The 19,366-nt window shown below is 31.7% G+C and overlaps 2 protein-coding genes and 1 long non-coding RNA gene across 5 annotated transcripts in view; 1 reads left to right on the forward strand and 2 right to left on the reverse strand.

Annotated features, from left to right (window-relative positions):
* Window positions 1-10,655, forward strand: part of LOC111710435 (E3 ubiquitin-protein ligase DIS1) — an 11,873-nt gene extending 1,218 nt beyond the window's left edge. For 2 of the 3 annotated variants that reach the window (XM_023484564.1, XM_023484629.1), the window contains exons 3-15: window positions 181-261; window positions 590-654; window positions 1,174-1,251; window positions 1,818-1,887; window positions 3,280-3,337; window positions 3,745-3,807; window positions 3,979-4,009; window positions 4,333-4,390; window positions 5,368-5,432; window positions 6,841-6,919; window positions 8,392-8,466; window positions 9,702-9,754; window positions 10,062-10,655. In XM_023484564.1, the coding sequence (XP_023340332.1) occupies window positions 181-261; window positions 590-654; window positions 1,174-1,251; window positions 1,818-1,887; window positions 3,280-3,337; window positions 3,745-3,807; window positions 3,979-4,009; window positions 4,333-4,390; window positions 5,368-5,432; window positions 6,841-6,919; window positions 8,392-8,466; window positions 9,702-9,754; window positions 10,062-10,137 (852 nt within the window). In that variant the 3' untranslated portion in view covers window positions 10,138-10,655. Of the gene's footprint in view, window positions 1-180; window positions 262-589; window positions 655-1,173; window positions 1,252-1,817; window positions 1,888-3,279; window positions 3,338-3,744; window positions 3,808-3,978; window positions 4,010-4,332; window positions 4,391-5,367; window positions 5,433-5,541; window positions 5,651-6,840; window positions 6,920-8,391; window positions 8,467-9,701; window positions 9,755-10,061 lie in introns of those variants that run through there. The other variant, XM_023484695.1, reaches the window with a different exon arrangement.
* An 890-nt stretch (window positions 10,656-11,545) lies between these two features.
* Window positions 11,546-12,285, reverse strand: LOC111710803 (uncharacterized). The gene is made up of 2 exons (XR_002767138.1): window positions 12,178-12,285; window positions 11,546-11,712 (listed from the first exon to the last, which is right to left on the reverse strand). It is a non-coding gene; the product is annotated as an uncharacterized LOC111710803 (long non-coding RNA).
* A 1,426-nt stretch (window positions 12,286-13,711) lies between these two features.
* On the reverse strand, window positions 13,712-19,098 carry LOC111710856 (OV-16 antigen-like). Its single transcript, XM_023485063.1, has 8 exons — window positions 19,054-19,098; window positions 18,349-18,412; window positions 17,554-17,626; window positions 17,156-17,233; window positions 16,920-17,005; window positions 16,598-16,638; window positions 14,746-14,851; window positions 13,712-13,783 (listed from the first exon to the last, which is right to left on the reverse strand). The coding sequence occupies exons 1-8, from the start codon at window positions 19,067-19,069 to the stop codon at window positions 13,729-13,731; spliced, it is 519 nt and encodes a 172-aa protein (XP_023340831.1). The 5' UTR covers window positions 19,070-19,098; the 3' UTR covers window positions 13,712-13,728.
* Between the last annotated feature and the right edge of the window lie 268 nt (window positions 19,099-19,366).

The following is a 19,366-nucleotide window of genomic DNA, read 5'->3' on the forward strand; positions in this document are numbered from 1 at the left end:
GGGGGGGGGGGGGGAGGGCCTGAAAACCATAAATACTACTTTTTCATGGGTGGGATTGAGTCATAATAGCAATATTTTGACTTGATATTTTGTTCAAAACATTTTTAACTATTTTATGCCAAATCGAATTTACAGTAGTGGTGCTTGTAATTTGTTTGTGACGTATTTATACTTATAAAGGAGGTTCCAGCAGAAGAAACGTTAAAACCTTCTAAAGATATTGATCCTGGACCAACACTCATAGATGCAGAAACTCTTAAGGTTCTTATAATTCAAAGTTAATCTAAAAAAAAAAATTATGTTCATAAAATATTGCGTTTCTCATGGATATTTACTATACAGTTTTCCTCAGTTTCTAATATTCAATGTAAAAAAAGATAATTCCTGTATAAAAGAACATTTCTCCTTCCCTCCTAAAAATGTGAGAAAATATTATTTTAAGGAATTCTCTCTTAGAAACAAAGTAAAAAAAGAAAAAATTCCCTTTACGCATTTTCCTCATCTAAGCATTGAAAATAACAATATTTTTTATTTAAGAAATTAAAATTGACATATTTTATACATTTCTCTAATAGTCTTTATTGTTTAGGATTTGCTGGAGTGCCCGGTATGCTTACGTGTACCTAGAGAAACACCAATATATCAGTGTGCTAGGAAACCATTGATCAACTCAATCCATTGATCAACTCCATTCATTGTTAACTCCATCCATTGATCAACTCAATTCATTATTAACTCCATCCATTGATTAACTCTATCCATTGATCAACTCCATTCATTGATTAACTCCATCCATTGATTAACTCCATCCATTGATAAACTCCATCCATTGATTAACTCCATCCATTGATAAACTCCATCCATTGAACAACTCCATCCATTGATCAACTCCATCCATTGATCAACTCCATCCATTGATAAACTCCATGCATTGAACAACTCCATCCATTGAACTACTCCATCCATTGAACAACTCCATTTATTGATCAACTCCATCCATTGATCAACTCCATCCATTGATCAACTCCATCCATTGATCAACTCCATCCATTGATCAACTCCATCCATTGATCAACTACATCCATTAACCAACTCCATGCATTGAACAACTCCATCCATTAAAGTTGAACAACTTTAACTATAATAATTGTTTGTTAAATGAATGGTTTCTAGAGGACATGTTGTATGTGGAGAATGTAAACCTAAAGTTACAACCTGCCCACAGTGTAGAGAAGTTTTAGGCAATATCAGGTGAGCGTAGAATTAAAGGGAAGGTACGCCTTCACCCTCCATGCAAAGAGAGCACTGTCCGATTTTCAACGGTACCCTTGAATAATAAATGTGGAAGATAACGTCGTTTTTCTGACTTTGCTATGAGGGTCACTTGAAATTACGCCTACAATCTCTCTAGATAAAAATTGGGATATGTAGAAATATTGAATACAAGGCTTTTAGGGCTCTTTGCACCCATCTTCTCTTTAAATTGGGAACATTTTCTCATTGTATACATTGTTGAACGAAACCAAAGAAAAAGTTCGCGGAGTTTATTTTTAAAAATCGTGGATTTTCACATTTTATGAAAATCAAATTTTGTTGGAAGCAAGTTTTAGAAATTTTGATCATTTATAAACCTTTCCTGGGGCCATGTGAGGTTCCACACAAAATTAGAGACCGATCGGTTCAGTCGTATTGACGTTTATTGGACAGACAGACTAGCAAAGTATAAGTTTAGATTGAATTGAATAAAGAAAACAATGATAATATGATTATGTTCAGATATATTCAATGCGTTCAATAATAAATAATACATTTTCTAGATCTCTTGTATCTGAGAAGGTTCTAGAGAAACTACCCGCCAGCTGTAAATATTCAGATCATGGTTGTCAGGTCTACCTTTTTCTTTAATACATAATATATATCCAAGATGAAATTCATGGCGCCCACCGCAGCTCTAGTCACATTTTCATCTCTAACTCAGTTAAATTTGTTAACTTGTATTTTATTTATTTTATATTTTGTTATTTTACATTTTTGGTAAACATCGAATTCGGAACAGATTTAGAGCTTGCAACTTTTGATTGGACGATATCGAAACCGATTTAGAGCTTGCAACTTTTGATTGGACAAAATCGGAACCGATTTAGAGCTTGCAACTTTTGATTTGACAAAATCGGAACCGACTTAAAACTTGGAACTTTTGATTGGACGAGATGCCCCGTTGCTATACGTCTCTTTCTTTATTTCGTTTCTTAAATTTGCCAAACTAAAGTCTTGTTTCGGTCAGCAGTTTTGTGGTTGTAAAATCTATTTAAGGCGATGTACAGCCTGTTTAAAAGAGATAATTAACAGCAAATTGTAAGCATGGAAGACATTATAAAACATGTATTTCAACGTTTCAATCTATAATAATTTTCATAGTGAGTTAGGTTACAGTTGAATGATTAAGAAGATTAGAATATAATTTAATTGTGCAATTAAATTAACAAGACATATACTTTTAATGCACGATTTCTTGGGTCAATTAGAGTAAGGATACCAATTGCATCTATGGATATCGGACTCTTGACTCTCGCCTCTGGACTCGGGACTTGTGTAGCCTCTTATTGGACTACGGTCATGTGGATTCGGGGCTCAGGGCCCAGGACACTAGTCTTTCTGGGACATGTTAAACCCATCTCCAGTGATGGTCGGCTACACTGACTAATCTGCTGAAGTATACTAGTATAGTAATGTACACAATAGTACTGTACGGTGAGCGTGTTTCTATACAAATGTACCGGATACAGTTGGTAGGAAAGCTATGGGGGGGATTAATCAGTAGATTTCATATTTGTAGGATTAACAAATTATCTTCAGATTACAACAAAGTTCCAACACAGGTTTTACAGAACTATGCTAACAAAACACACACATGTACCGGATACAGCTGGTAGGAAAGTTATGAGGGTAATCTGTAGATTTAATATTTGTAGTATTAACAAGTTATCTTCAGATTACAACAACCACAGGTTTTACGGTGGTTTGCAGGGATATCCACAAAGGATGAGACTGTATCAACGACTCGACTGTACGGAATCTCTCAACCTTTTTTTCTGAAATTGATGATTCCTGCAGCTTTAAACTGTTTGCTTTCTTTGCCAAATCATTAAGCACATCTTTTAAGACCATCTTGAAAACAAAAGACAAAAATTTACCTTCAGATCTTCAGAATTAAGAAGTTTAGGTCCTCTTTAAGGTCTCATCCTTTGAAGTTCTTTTCTTGATTTAAGAATTTTTTAGATTGAAGTGATGCGATATTTGTTGCCAGCACATGAATCTCAGTGTAAATATAGAATAGGTAAAAAACACAAAAGTTGAATTGTTTTTTTTAAATTCTCATTGTTCGAAATACAGTCATTATAGCTAAGTGAACTGTAAATTTATTATTTATTTCTATATTTTTCTTACTTTTCCATTTTTTAATTACATTTTGTCATTAGCATTTACATATGCTGAAATTCTACAGAGTATATTATATTAATAACAATACAGAAAGAACACTAGATGTCGTCTTTACAAGATTTAGGGGTTTTTCGTTCACAATAACCCTGAGGCAGAAGCACAAAGCGCATGCTATCTATCTGTCTTGTCATTCAACGCGGCATGCGCGTTACTTTGGGCTTGAAAAGACGACATCTAGTGTTCTATCTGTATTGTTATTAATCTATCATTAATTGTTTTTATTGACAACTTATCTGTATTCAGTAAGTTGTGTGGATTTGGCGTGTCAGCAACGTGTCAGTTTGTCCTGTATGCTAAACCATCTAGGAAACTATTTGTTAATTAATGAAAGCTTTTTTAACTCCTTAAAAATTCTGAACTGAGTACCTTGGATCCCACCATATTGATGCGGATCGTTCCTGTAAAGTACCGTGTGCATTATTATGTTTAGCTTTTCAAGATTAAATCATAAAGTTTTTTAACACGTTTATTCATCAGATTCCGATCATGAAACAGAAGATTTTGTCAGGTAAGACCAAAAGTTCCAGAGGACATCTTGAACTACATAATCTCCGAGTTTTTAGCGATTTGGAACTGGACTTTTTTTAACCGATAATCATTGTGGCTTTAAAAAACTTTTCCACCTGAAATGTTATTTCATAGTTTTCACGGATGAATTATTTTTTCACCTTTTTGATTTGGATCTATGTCAATTATATAAATGTAGACTGTAGAGGGTACTGAGGAAGGAAATGTACTATAACCAAACAAGGAAAGAGATAGTAAAATCTGTTAAAAATATTGAAATACTTATCCTTCTTGACATATATATATTTTACCATTCTGTTTCAGAGTTGAGGGAGGGGAGTACAGTAGTCATTTTATAATCAACGAAGAGGACTTTCAGAAGGTGATTTTCTTAATTCTAAAGTTTTGCCAGAGGAAGAATGTTAAAAATATTGTGTAATTAAGAAACTTATAGCTCTTGAATGTTTTTTTTCTAGTTTAATTTTTTGTTTTTGAGTATGATAATTTTATGTTGAGCTCTGATCGATTACTGATTTTAGATTATTATGCGGATGGGATATAATTTAGACCTCTCATAGACTGATCGATTATTGATTTTAGAATATTATGCGGATGGGATATAATTTAGACCTCTCATAGACTGATCGATTATTGATTTTAGGATATTATGCGGATGGGATATAATTTAGACCTCTCATAGACTGATCGATTATTGATTTTAGGATATTATGCGGATGGGATAAAATTTAGACCTCTCATAGACTGATTGATTATTGATTTTAGGATATTATGCGGATGGGATATAATTTAGACCTCTCATAGACTGATCGATTATTGATTTTAGGATATTATGCGGATAGGATATAATTTAGACCTCTCATAGACTGATCGATTATTGATTTTAGGATATTATGCGAATGGGATATAATTTAGACCTCTCATAGACTGATCGATTATTGATTTTAGGATATTATGCGGATAGGATATAATTAAGACCTCTCATAGAATGGTCGATTATTGATCTTAGGATATTATGCGGATAGGATATAATTTAGACCTCTCAAAGACTGATCAATGATTAATTTTAGGATGATTGATTTTTTTAATATTCTGTGGACCTCTGATGAATGATTGATTTTAGGATATAATTTAGACCTCTCATAGACTGATCAAAATGATTGATTTTAGGATATTTAGTGGACCTCTGATCAATGATTGATTTTAGGATATATGTGGAGATCTGATTAATGATTGATTTTAGAATAGTATGTGGACCTCGGATCAATTGGACCTCTGGTGAACGATTGAATTTAGGATATAATTTAGACCTCTGATAGACTGATCAATGATTGATTTCAGGATATTATGTGGACCTCTGATCAATTGCATTTTGATGGAAACTATTTCTACCGAGAATGCTGCAGGTTTTTTTCTTTTCTTTTTTTCTAGATCTTACTGAAAAAGTTTTTCTGATTCTGGTTCCATTTTTTTTAAATGGAGTTAAGTTGGGTGGTATATCTGGGTGTTTTCTAGGAGTAACAAAGGATTGTGGTATATCTGTATATCTCGGTGTATTCTAGGAGTAACAAAGGATTGTGGTATTTATGTATATCTGGGTGCATTCTAGGACTAACAAAGTATTGTGGTATATCTTGGTGTATTCTAGGAGTAACGAAGGACTGTGTTATATCTGTATATTTTGGTGTATTCTATGAGTAACATAGGATTGTGGTATATCTGTATATCTGGGTGTTTTCTAGGAGTAACAAAGTATGGTGGTATATCTTGGTGTATTCTAGGAGTAACGAAGGACTGTGTTATATCTGTATATCTGGATGTTTTCTTGGAGTAACAAAGGATTGTGGTGTATCTGTATATCTGGGTGTATTCTAGGAGTAACAAAGTATTGTGGTATATCTTGGTGTATTCTAGGAGTAACGAAGGATTGTGTTATATCTGTATATTTGGGTGTATTCTAGGAGTAACAAAGGATTGTGGTATATCTGTATATCTGGGTGTTTTCTTGGACTAACAAAGGATTGTGGTATATCTGTATATCTGGGTGTTTTCTAGGAGTAACAAAGGATTGTGGTATATCTGTATATCTGGGTGTATTCTAGGAGTAACAAAGGATTGTGGTATATCTTGGTGTATTTTAGGAGTAACAAAGGATTGTGGTATATCTGTATATCTGGGTGTATTCTAGGAGTAACAAAGGATTGTGGTATATCTTGGTGTATTCTAGGAGTAACGAAGGACTGTGTTATATCTGTATATTTGGGTGTATTCTAGGAGTAACAAAGGACTGTGTTATATCTGTATATCTGGGTGTATTCTAGGGGTAACAACGGATTCTGGTATATCTTGGTGTATTCTAGGAGTAACTAAGGATTGTGGTATATCTTGGTGTATTCTAGGAGTTACGAAGGACTGTGTTATATCTTTATATCTGGGTGTATTCTAGGAGTATCAAAGGACTGTGGTATATCTGTGTATATGGGTGTATTCTAGGAGTAACAAAGGATTGTGGTATATCTGTTTATATGGGTGTATTCTAGGAGTAACAAAGGATTGCGGTATATCTGTATATCTGGGTGTATTCTAGGAGTAACAAAGGGTTGTGGTATATCTTGGTGTATTCTAGGAGTAACGAAGGACTGTGTTATATCTTTATATCTGGGTGTATTCTAGGAGTAACAAAGGATTGTGGTATATCTGTATAACTGGGTGCATTCTAGGAGTAACAAAGGATTGTGGTATATCTGTATATTTGGGTTTATTCTAGGAGTAATAAAGGATTGTGGTATAAATGTATATCTGGGTGTATTCTAGGAGTAACAAAGGATTGTGGTATATCTGGGTGTATCAGTTGGACCCGGGGGTAGAACCATTAGACCAGTATACTTGTAAGGTAAGATACTAATCCATTATATGAACAAAATTTATTTTTACGTGTTAGTCTAAATAGATGATCTAAATTATAAAACTATTTCTGATTTAATCTTTTATTTCTATAATATCTTTTGTATTGATAATTTCTTTTGTAAAAATTAGAAACAACAAAAACGGGAAGGATAAAGGGACTATTAGGAGCGGAAAGAGACGGCCAGGAGCCAAAACCGTTCGTTCTTCCATGCCACAACATCTTCGTCTTCCGCATGTACACTAATTTGATGACCTATGAACAGAATCTGAAGTCAAATCTTCCAAATCTCCGGTCGGAGTCTGGATGTATAGGATCTGGCACCTCTGACGGCTCCGATTTTTATCTCCCGAACCTATTGGACTTAAAGGTTTTAAATTCAAACTTCAATGTCATAGATGCAACGCCGCCTTTACCATTTAAAAAAGTAATTTTGTAGCTTGGAAGTCCGAACGGTTGTGGCTCTTGGTTCCCGGAAGACTAATAAGCTGAAAATAAGTCATGAAAAGGAAAACGGTTGTGGCTTATGGTCGCACCATGGCTCAAAGTGTAAATTTAAGAATTAATTGGTGCGTAAATGCTTCCAAAATGAATACCAGAAGTAACCCGTATGGTATTAAAAAATCCATTTCTTGTAAAGTACTAGTCAGCATGCATCCTGTTCATCATTCAGCATGCATGTGGGATGCAGCATGCTGCATGATAGCCGTTAGAAATAGATATATGTCAACCTTTTGTTTTTGTCATCAAACAGTCCATTTATAAGGTAAAAGTAGAACTGTGTGCATTGTGCATTCTATAAGGCAGGCTCTAGATGCAGGCTGTTAATTTTGTTTTGAAACATCATCCGAAATATAGATTTATATTTTCTTGGTCAATGACTTTTCAAGGCCAAAGTTGAGGTTGATGCAATTGGGCATGCTGGCCCACATTTTATTCTATCAAATAATTGTATGACCAAATTAAGCTTCCTTTATGTATGCTGGCCGAAAACATTTTAAATGTTTGGATTTTTATTGAACTTTGCATTTGATTCAAATATGTAAATATACAGTGCACACCAAGACTAGCGATTTTTAGACTGATAAATCTATAACTTTAATGTTCAAATTCACCAGGTTGCATTATGAGTAGCATGCAGTTTGCATGCTAACCAATAACAAAAGCAAGTTACTCATATAACAATGAAGCGATGTTTAAAGTCAAAAACACTTATCTAAATCTAATTAGCTTTCTGTGGTTTGAGAAATATGTGAAAAATGTTCTTTTTTAAGCAATATTTAATTAGTGAAAATGATGCAACTTCGGGCATCTGTAATTTTTCATAAAGTTTCTACACACCAATAACTATTACTTAGAGTAGGAATTTGCCCCTCAGTTCGCCACAGTCATTACTTATTTAAATAAATTTCAAAGCTAATAAATATTTGAAAAAAAATATAAATCGCTATATTTTTTAGATTTCCATAAATAGTTCTAATGATGAGGACAGTCTTTCTTATACTTCCAAACCTCTGTCATTAGATTTAACAAAGGTAGATAATTCATCTCTCTTATTTTTTATTATTTTTAGAGATTTTTAGAAAAGATCAACAAGAAGTTTTCCAGTGTTTCCTTGGTATTTACAAGAGCGTTGCTTTGATCTTTTTTAACCTTTTTTGTAATTTCATTCTATCCTCCACTTGAAGAGTTTTATGTCTTGACATTTTAGCCTTAATCGTTATCTGATTAAAAATGAGAAAGATATTGTCGTTTTTTATCTTAAAAATAGTTAGATCTGCTCATTTTCTTCTATGCCTCTGCTGCAGAAATAAAAAGTCACATTTTTTAGAACCCGCTATTAAAAATGATCAATTTTAAGACAGAAAAACAAGAATAACGTAGCCCATCATTTGTGCAGACAAGTTTGAAGTGTATCGTTGTGAATCTGGCATACAACTTTTCAAAGGGAGTGTTCGCGAAAAATGAAAGGGGTTATAGGCTTAATGCGATAAAAAAGCGCTTTTGATCGCTACTAATCTTACTTCTATCTGTTGCGCCTATAAGAAGAAAATTGTTAAAGACGTCTCATACCGAATAACTTAGCGTCCATACAAATTGAGAAAATTGCAACATACAACTTAGAACGTAAAAAAATCAATTTAATTTCAAACAAATCATTCAGATATTACAAGCTATAATTATCGATTATCTTAAGCCACATTTGTATATAGTTTATATTTTATAAAAAATTTTAATTAGTTTGTTTTGAATTCTAGCATACAACTTCAAGTGTATCGTTGTGAATCGGGCATAGAACTCTTTAAGTGTATCATTGTGAATCTGGCATACAACTCTTTAAATATATCATTGTGAATCTGGCATAGAACTCTTTAAATGTATCCTTGTGAATCTGGCATACAACTTTAAGTGTATCATTGTGAATCTGGCATAAAACTCTTTAAGTGTATCCTTGTGATTCTGGATTGCAACTCTTTAAATTGAGAGTCATATAAGACCACGGCGATGATTATGAGACGTTTGTTTTAATACCTGTTTTAGTCAGTTTATTTAATATATGAGCAATGGTCATACTTTCGTTGAATTTTGTTCCAGACCATTTATTGAATTATATTTATTTGGCCCATATTTGTATACTTCTTAACTTTGAATTTTGTAAACCAGTGTTTTCTTTCTTGTTTGAGTGCGCAAATCCATGTCCAGCGCGGGTTTGTTCAATTTGATCAAATTTCAGTTTTGATTAAGTTTATGAGACGAATTTATTATAAAGGAGAAAGTAGCAGAGTCGGGTCGGGGTCTAGTGTTTACTGATACAACAGCTAGGTAACATATGCTTTATCATGTTTTTACTAAATCTAAATAATATTTAAAGAAAGTGACCGGCAAAGAGGAGTAGTTAAGCTGTGTTATGAATATAAATTAACAATCTCTGTTTGCCTGTTCTTTGCATTGTTTAGAGAATCTAAATTGACTGGGTTGACTTTAGTGGGAAAAATTTAGTTTCCAGGCAAAGATGGGTTTTCAAGAAATCTATGAACATTAAAATAAATCAATGATTTTAATGATTCCATAATTTGAATTTTTTATGATTATTTTTACACAATATAAAATAAATTTCTTAATATTTTAGATTGTTCTGCCAGGAGAGCAAAATAAGATACAGTGTTGAAATCAAGAAACGGAGAATTACAATAGAAGAAATATAATGAATAACTTAAATAAAGAATTAGAAGAACAGTAGTGCACAAAAGAAAAGACCAACGAGGGTGAAAAATAATATTAAAGGGACTGTAATCGTTATTTCAAGTGATCCTCCCAATTTAAAAACGGCATTAACGATTCACAACGGTACCCTTTGACAGTTATCGATTTTAAGATAAAAAAACTGTCAAAGGTTTGAAGGGAATAGTTGTGAAGAGAGTGAACAGTTGAAATTACGTTAACAGTCCCTTCAACCTGGAAATGGATGTAGAAGAGTTAAAGAAATAAAATCTAATATTTATACAGCGTCGCCAGGCCCGTAGATAGGAATGTTGTGTCACATTTAAGATTAGATTTATAAGTAGGGTGCGCGCCACAAGCGAATTTTTTTTTACCTGAAAAAACCTTTTTTTGTATGATTCCTCCTTTCCTTTAATTTACTGTACATGTGATATAAATATATAATAATAATATATATAAATCTCTAACGCTGCATGGAATAAATGTACTTCAAAATTTGGCATTAAAATTGTATTATTTATTCATTATTCTGTGTTCTAAATATTGAAAATCAATAATTACTTTTCTTTAAAGTCAGTGAGTTCTTAAAGATGAAAATTGAATTCAAAGAGAGTGCTACGGGCTTAAAGCTTATGGTGGGGCCCTCACAATTTATTTGTTGACAAAAACCATGTTTTAGAGATTGTTTGGTTTTTTGTCTGTTTATTGTTGGTTCAAAAGTTGTTTCGATCCAATGTAAATATATATGACGTTCAGAATATTCCTTAAGTTGTTCAGAATATTCCTTAAGTTGTTCAGAATCTCCAGAAATGTTGTAATTTTATTTGCTAAACTTGTGACAAACTTGAAATCTCTAAGCTTAATATTTTCAGATAGTTAAAAAGACCTAAATGTCATAAATTAACCAAGCTGAGTTTATCAATGCTTGGTTAACTAGTTTAGTTTGTTTACCAATTACTGTTACCCTGACATAAAATAGAAGATTCAAATAAAATAGACAACAATGAGGATTGATGGATGGACAAAGACATTGTTCAATTTCCTCAATTAAAGTTATTTAAGTTAAAAAGAAAAAACTTGAGAAGTTTCGGCTATATGAAAAAAGTATAAAACTTACAAAACCCTGTTCTGCTATTGTTCGTTGATTTTTTATTATATATACATATATTTTTTTTGTATCGGCGATAACAGCAAATAAATTCCAAAAAAGGAAATTACCCTTTTTACGAAAGGAGAGAATAGATGCCATATCCCTCTCCAATTGAATCCCTCTGTCATCACACCTAAACCCTCCCTCCCCTCCCACTCAGCTTTTTAGGGTAAAGAAAAAACATACAATAATCTCTCGACTTATGTTAACCCAAACTTCTGCGAAGATATCTTATTGTTAAATGAATGTCAAAATATATGTATTTAATAAACGATTCTTCTGCTATATTGTATAATGTGTATATTTAATTAAACTTCTATTTTGTCGTTTAAAATCTGGGGCCTTGTCATTCAACACTCTGATACCGGTTTATCATTAATCCCGGCCAGTGGGATTGGGAATGTGTTACCTGAAAAAAGATGGTTTTATTTATAATTATTTATACCTACTTCACAGGAAAGTAAAGAGAATTTTATTTTACCAAGGGTCCCAAAACAAATCTTAGTTGTGTGTCGAGAGAACCTGTGGTTAACAAATTTCTTTTTACAACAGGGAAGTTAAGGGAATTTTCATTTACCAAGGATTCCCAAGACCAATTTTGGGATGTTCTGCAAGCAAAATTGGTCGAGGGAACTTTTGGTGAAGTGCAAATTTTAATTTCTCTGTTGGTAAAAAGACTGTAAAATTTTAATATCTTGAAAAGTAGTCTCACACAATTTTACCGAAAATATGTTCTCGAAAACTTCGGGATGTTATTTTACTTAATTGTCCTACAATAAAGGAATTTACCATCCAGCTGTTGGGGGAATCATGGGTCTGTAAAGTTGGTCAAAAAGGCGGTAAAAAATCTAAAAATTCTTAAATTGATAAATACCTGAACAAGCGGAAAAGTAGCATATATAATATTCCGTATTCCCGGGACTATACCCAACCCTGTAAAAGTTTCCAGCAACCGGGCCCTGACAAGTAAACAATGTTAAGCATTGTGATTGGATCCAGTCCGGAATATAGTTCTATGAAACCTTGATCATGATTAAAAATTATTACTTTAAAGAATACTAGAAAATTATTACTCAGCGAATTCTAGAAACTTATTACTAAGAAAATAAACATCATTATCAACTTAGAAAATTAATATTAATGCTAAGAAAATGAATATTATTGCATAGAAAATTAATATTATTGCTTAGAAAATGAATATTATTGCTTAGAAAATTAATATTGTAGCTTAAAAAATTTAATATTATTGCCAAGAAAATTAATATTATTGCTTAGAAAATGAATGTTATTGCTAAGAAAATTAATATTATTGCTTAGAAAATTAATATTATTGCTTACAGTGAAACCATTAATAACGAATACATCGGAAGAGTTTATCAATTGTCATCTTGACAATTTTTCAATGGGTTTTTTACTATTTTACATAAATCTCAGTATTTGCGAAAATAAATAAATAGCCATGAATATGCTGGAACAGTTTTAAAAACTCCATATAATCATTTAATTAAAAAACTAAATATCTGCAACATTCCGTTATCAGAAAGTGAAAAATACGACATTTGATTAATAATTTCGATGTATGGCTTTTTTTAGGGTTTAACTGTAGAAAATAATTACTCAGAGAATACTAGAAAATTATTATTCAGAAAATACAAGAAAATTATTACTCAGAGAAAACTAGACAATTATTACTCAGAGAATACTAGAAAATTATTACTCAGAGAAAACTAGACAATTACTACTCAGAAATACTAGACTATTACTCAGAGAAAACTAGAAAATTATTACTCAGAGAATACTAGAAAATTATTACTCAGAGAATTCTAGAAAATTATTACTCAGAGAATCCTAGAAAATTATTACTCAGAAAATTATTGAGAAATATTACGAAGAAAATACTAGATTATTATTATTTATAGAATTCTAGAAAATTATTACAAAGAGAATTATTGAGAAATATTAAGAAAATACTAGATTATTATTATTTAGAGAATTCTAGAAAACTATTAAAAAACTATTTCTCAGAAAACTCTAGAAAATTATTATTCTGTTCTATTTTATCCTTTTTTATTCTATTTTATCTTGTCTATTCTATTTTTTTCTTATTCTTTTCTATTCTATTCTATTCTATAAACTAACCCGTAGTCCATACTGCTGTTGTAAAGCATCATGATCAATTATTCTATTCTAACTTTTCTATTCTATTCTATTCTATTTTATTCTATTCTATTCTATTTTATTCTTTTTTATTCTATTCTATTCTATTCTATTCTATTCTTTCTATTATTTGTGGACCTGTTGATTTTATTGCCCAATTTTGTGGACCTGTTGATTTTATTGCCCAATTTTGTGGACCTGTTGATTTTATTGCCCAATTTTGTTGATTGCGTTAAAATAGTTTTTTTAATCATAATTAATTAATTTATCAAATAGTACTTACATTTATCCGCCCCGGCTGTTTGTACACAAGTACAAGATGCCTAAAATGGTATTTTTTATTTTATTGTACAGGGTGTCCCAATAAACATTGGAATTCAGTGACGAATTCGATATCGTCTTTTTAAATAATTCTTTGATTTAGTATAGTGATACCTACTGAGAAAGCTTTAATCTGTAAGAGTTTCGTCTGCTATATTCACATTTTGTTTGTTTATGTTTTGACTGCATACGGTTGTACTTAGTAAAACAAGAAAATTACAATATACAAACAGAGTAGACTTGTCCGTCTTCACTGTTCATCTTGCGGAGACATTATAGACACATCTTTACAGTCTTTTACCCTTTTCATAAAATAAACTCTATCAGACATAATAATATTATGGCTTTTGAAGTTAGGTATTACAATGCTAATTCAAAACAAAGACGATATCGAATTCGTCATTGAATTCCCATGTTTTTTGGGACACCCTGTAGTTCATAGCTTAAAGGAACTATAGGGACGTAGTTTCAAGTTATACCCTACATTATAAATAATATTAATTAATTTTTTGGAATTGCAATTAATCTTTAAAAGTTGATACAGAGAGACGATTTATGGAAAAGTAAGAATCTTAAAAGTTTTTATGGTAGAAAAACGACATAGCTCCTTTATATTACTCAGGAAGAGGCTCAAAGGATACCATTGTGAATCGGACTTGCCACTCTTAAAATCAAGGATCGTTTGAAAATAAGCCTTCAGTCCCTTTGACAACCCCATAGATTCAGCCTGCTTATAAAAAGTCTCATCAATTTCTAGGACAGGGTCAACTTTGAAGTATCGCAACGCGTTGAGCGTTTACCGCCTTATTTTGTTTATTTTTTTTCTGTAGCCCTTTACATGTACATTTTAACACTATAAAGCACTTGTTGTTAGCTTTAGTATTTAAGAAGTAATTGGCAAAATTAATTGATTTTGGCTGGGCTTGTGACCTTTGAAATTACAGCAAGGCAAATATTACTGTACCTGTTGGTAATAGTTACTCTAGTTTCTAGTTCTCCATTCTCCAGTATATTCAGATAGAAGGATGGGATATATTCTAGCACCTCGTCTCCACCATATACATTCGACCCTGACAATATATTCAGATAGAAGGACGGAATATATTCAGATAGAAGGACGGAATATATTCAGATAGAAGGATGGAATATATTCAGATAGAAGAACGGAATATATTCAGATAGAAGGACGGGATATATTCAGATAGAAGGACGGGATATATTCAGATAGAAGGACGGAATATACTCATATAATAGAAGGACGGGATATATTCAGATAGAAGAACGGAATATATTCAGATAGAAGGACGCAATGTATTCAGATAATGCAAGAACGGAATATATTCAGATAGAAGAACGGAATATATTCAGATAGAAGAACGGAATATATTCAGATGGAAGAACGGGATATATTCAGATAGAAGGACGGAATATATTCAGATGGAAGAACGGGATATATTCAGATAGAAGAACGGAATATATTCAGATAGAAGGATGGAATATATTCAGATAGAAGAACGGAATATATTCAGATAGAAGGATGGAATATATTCAGAAGATAGAAGGACGGAATATATTCAGATAGAAGGATGGAATATATTCAGATAGAAGGATGGAATATATTCAGATAGAAGAACGGAATATATTCAGATAGAAGGACGGAATATATTCAGATAGAAGGACGGAATATATTCAGATTGAAGGACGGAATATATTCTACACGACTCATACTGAAGAACGTAGCGTCCATACAAATTCACAAAGTTGCAATGTTCCACTCAGATCGTAAATAATTCAATTATATTTGATATTAATCATTCAGATATTACAATCATCGAATACAATTCGATGCATTTAGAAGTTATTATTTAGTAATATTTTCTATTAGCTTCATATACAATATACTTTAAACGACGATTATTTGGCCGCTAGATGTCTCTGCTCTCGATGCTTTAGAGGGTTCCTTGTGGGAGAGACACATAGCGACCAAAAAAAAACATCGTCTGAATAAAATATATTATGAAATATGAACTATATTTAAATGCATAGACATAAATTCGATAATTATAGGTTATTATATCTGAATGGTTTGTTTTGAATTAAATTGAATTATTTAAGATCTGAGTGAAATATTGTAACTCTGTGAAGTTGTTAAGCTCTTTGGAATAGAGGCGTGTTTAACTTTATTTCTTCTGATTGACGCAACAGATAGAAGTAAAATTAGTAGCGATTACCATCGAATTCGATTTGACGTTACCCCCTTTCATTTATCGCGAACACTCCCTTTAATAAAAGCAAACTTCAACCGAAAACAGTTTAAAAGTGTTTAAAGTTTTTTTTACATTATTAACCGAATCAAAACAATTAAGATTACAACGCCATGACTCTAAAACTAATAGAAACTGAAAAAATAGTGTAATTTTTCAAAAGTTGAGTTTTTTCATTTATAAATTTGTTTGAAGGAGATTTATTAATAAGTTTTGTTAATCTCTGTAAGTTATAGAGCAAAGTACTTTAGATTTTGTAACTTAAATGGGATAAAAAAACCTGGGTTTATTAGAAAACCCATGGATAAGATATTATAGTGAACAAAAAAGCTTTAAAATGGATGCTATGTAAACTGACCTGAAGAAATCAAACCTAATTATCGAGAAATTTAAAATAAAATATTATGTAGCCATCAAAACTTCGTATTGTTGTAAAATCCTTCAGTAAGAAACCCCTTGGGTCAGTTTTCTCTATAGGTCGGATGAGTGAGAGAACCTTGCTTGAATCGAATTATATGACTCGACACTTTCAATAAATAAAATAAAGTTTACCTGGTATATTTGTAACCAACCAATGAGCATACTTGATCGGTCTAAAAATAAAAATAAATCTTCAAAAGTCAATTTTTATTACAGCTATACAATACTTATTTTATTATAACTTTACAATACATATATCAAGAATTATAAGGTATTGTCTATTTTCGTACTTGAGAATTTAACTTTTTAAAGCACTGATTCTTGCTAAACAATTAACTTGAAAATCCACCAAAAAACGTGAAGGACTTTTTTGAATGAAAATGCGATCTAAAGCAATACATCTAATTTTACCAGTTCCAATTATTTCCGACTTTTTATTACTGATGTCACCTACCGAAGAACGATATCATTATCTTCAATGAGTAGTGTATACAACGCATCGGGATCAGCATTCCACTTGAAGTAAGGTCTTTTCAACAACTAAAAAGATACTGTTAAAGAATATTTTTTGCTGGAAAAAAATGTTCAAAAATCTTTTTAAAAATTTTAAATATTTCAATTTCTGATTCGTGGATAATGCACAAACATTCTCCTCGAAGCCAAGCACCCCCTTGTTTTTGTTCCCTTGACCTGTTCTGTGTCTAGGGTTTGGTTTGGAAATATCTTGGTACCAGTAGCAGTTGCCATGTATAAAGGCTCATCGGGAACCTGAAAAAAAGCATAATAATAATAATAATAATGAATTTTTTAAAGATCTAATATTTATTCTTGTAAAGCAGATTGAATTTTAAAAATTGAAAATTGAAAACGGTTACATTCTATTATTAATATCATTATTATTATTATCATTATTATTATTATTATTATTATTATTATCATTATTATTATTAATAAACCTTCTCAGGGAAAACATGAGGTCACATAAATTTTTTTTGGCCCGATCGGATAAGCCGTTGGGACGTTTATCGGTCACAAACACACAAACAGACAAGCAAAGTATAATAGAATAAAGGTTTAAAGTATAAAACCTGATTGAGTTTATTGGGAACTGTTCCTGTTGATCTCCAGATATCATCCCAAGATTCCTTGCTACATTTTTGCCTAAATTAAAAAAAAAATATTTTTTTCTCAGCTTTAGCAATAATATTTTACTAGCAGCCCGTTGAATTAACATTTCGGAGAGAATTTTTTTTAACTTTAAATAAAAAAATGAATTAAATAAAAATTCGATTTTGAGAAAAAAAATATTAAATTTGTTTAGTCTATCCCCGCGGTACCAATGGGTTTAAAAATTTGTTAGACAATTTGGTCCAGCCGTTTGGCCAGCTATAGCTCACATGTAGCTTTAACTATAGCTTTATAGCTTTAGCTTTAGCAAACTTAAATTTTTTATCTTTTTTATACCTTTGCAACCAGATAATGTAAACCATATTTTAAACTTTATCTTTTTTATCTAACAGTATTCATAGTTTGAAATGTCTAAGGTCTACATCTGACTACAAAGATATAGGAATTAGTTTGTGGCAAAAATTCAGTTTCTTTATTGGTGAAATTTCTCCTATAGAACTGATGATGATGTCGAACCGAATATATTATCTACACTGTGATTGATAGAAATCACTTTTAACCAATTCCGATTTTTGCGATTTTAGAAAAAGTTTAAATCAGTTTACCGCATCCCAGATTTAAAATTGGCAAGGTGTAATTTCTCTAAGCATATAATTTAAAAAAACGAACTTGCCACAAACACTGATTCTTTAATCCCTATATCTTTGAAACCTGATGTTAATATTATTTCAAATGTATTTCTAAAACTTGTAAACCTGTAATAATCTCTAAAGTTTCCTCGAAATCCCGAAACTGCTCCGACAAGAACAAAAACAAAAACTAAAAAAAATAAACCGGATATTTAACTTCTAGGTTCAATATATTTATTTGGTTTGGCAATCTATTTGTTTCCTACTGTTTGTATCCAATAAATGTCGAAACGGCTGAACCGTTCGGATCCGATTTTTCAAAAGACATCAAATAACCACGGGCAAGGTTTCTGCAGTGGGTCGACTTAGGTCAGAATCCGAAAATATTGCCTCACAAAAATGTTGAATGTTGGAAACACAAAAAACATGAAAACGGAAAAATCGGTGAACGCAAATGACTAAAATTAAGTGCAAGAACTAGGGTGTGGAAAGATCCCTGGAGGCCTAATCCTAGAAAAATGATTGTTGGATTAATCTCCTCCCATGATGCTAGTTGAGAGAATATCTAAATAATACCGGAGATATTAAAAATTTCGTTTAGATTTCAATTTATTATATTAAACCAAAATTTTCGGAATATAAAATGAAAGACCTAATATCTTCGTCAACGCATGGAAGACCACATTTTGGAAATACCAGTTATTTGGTGATTATTAATTCAAGAAGAAAATATTGAAAATATTTCAAAGATCAAAGACGACCTTCAAGTCGTCTCTCAACTATGTTTCGTAAGGCACCCTGTAGGAAAGATTAGTTCTATCTAGACTTTACCTAAACCTGTCTTCATGCTTTCAGATTTAATCCTCAATTAAAGAATTGACGGATTTAAACCTGCTTTTTATAGCATTTGTTCTTTAATTTCTGCAAAGAGGTGAACGAGTACGTACCAAGTTGAAAAGGCAGAGTGTTCCAAAAACTATTAGAATATCAAAATATTAAAATATTTATATTTTTATTTTGACACTCCCTATCTACATTTCGACCATTAAATAAACAAAATTAATAAATACAGAATAGGTTTATTTTATATTTTTTGGATACTCTGTAGTGTATACACCTTGCTCTCTAACTCTTTGTGCGAAGC

Source organism: Eurytemora carolleeae, unplaced genomic scaffold (genome assembly GCF_000591075.1).
Source record: "Eurytemora carolleeae unplaced genomic scaffold, Eaff_2.0 scaffold58, whole genome shotgun sequence".
NCBI lineage: Eukaryota > Metazoa > Arthropoda > Copepoda > Calanoida > Temoridae > Eurytemora > Eurytemora carolleeae.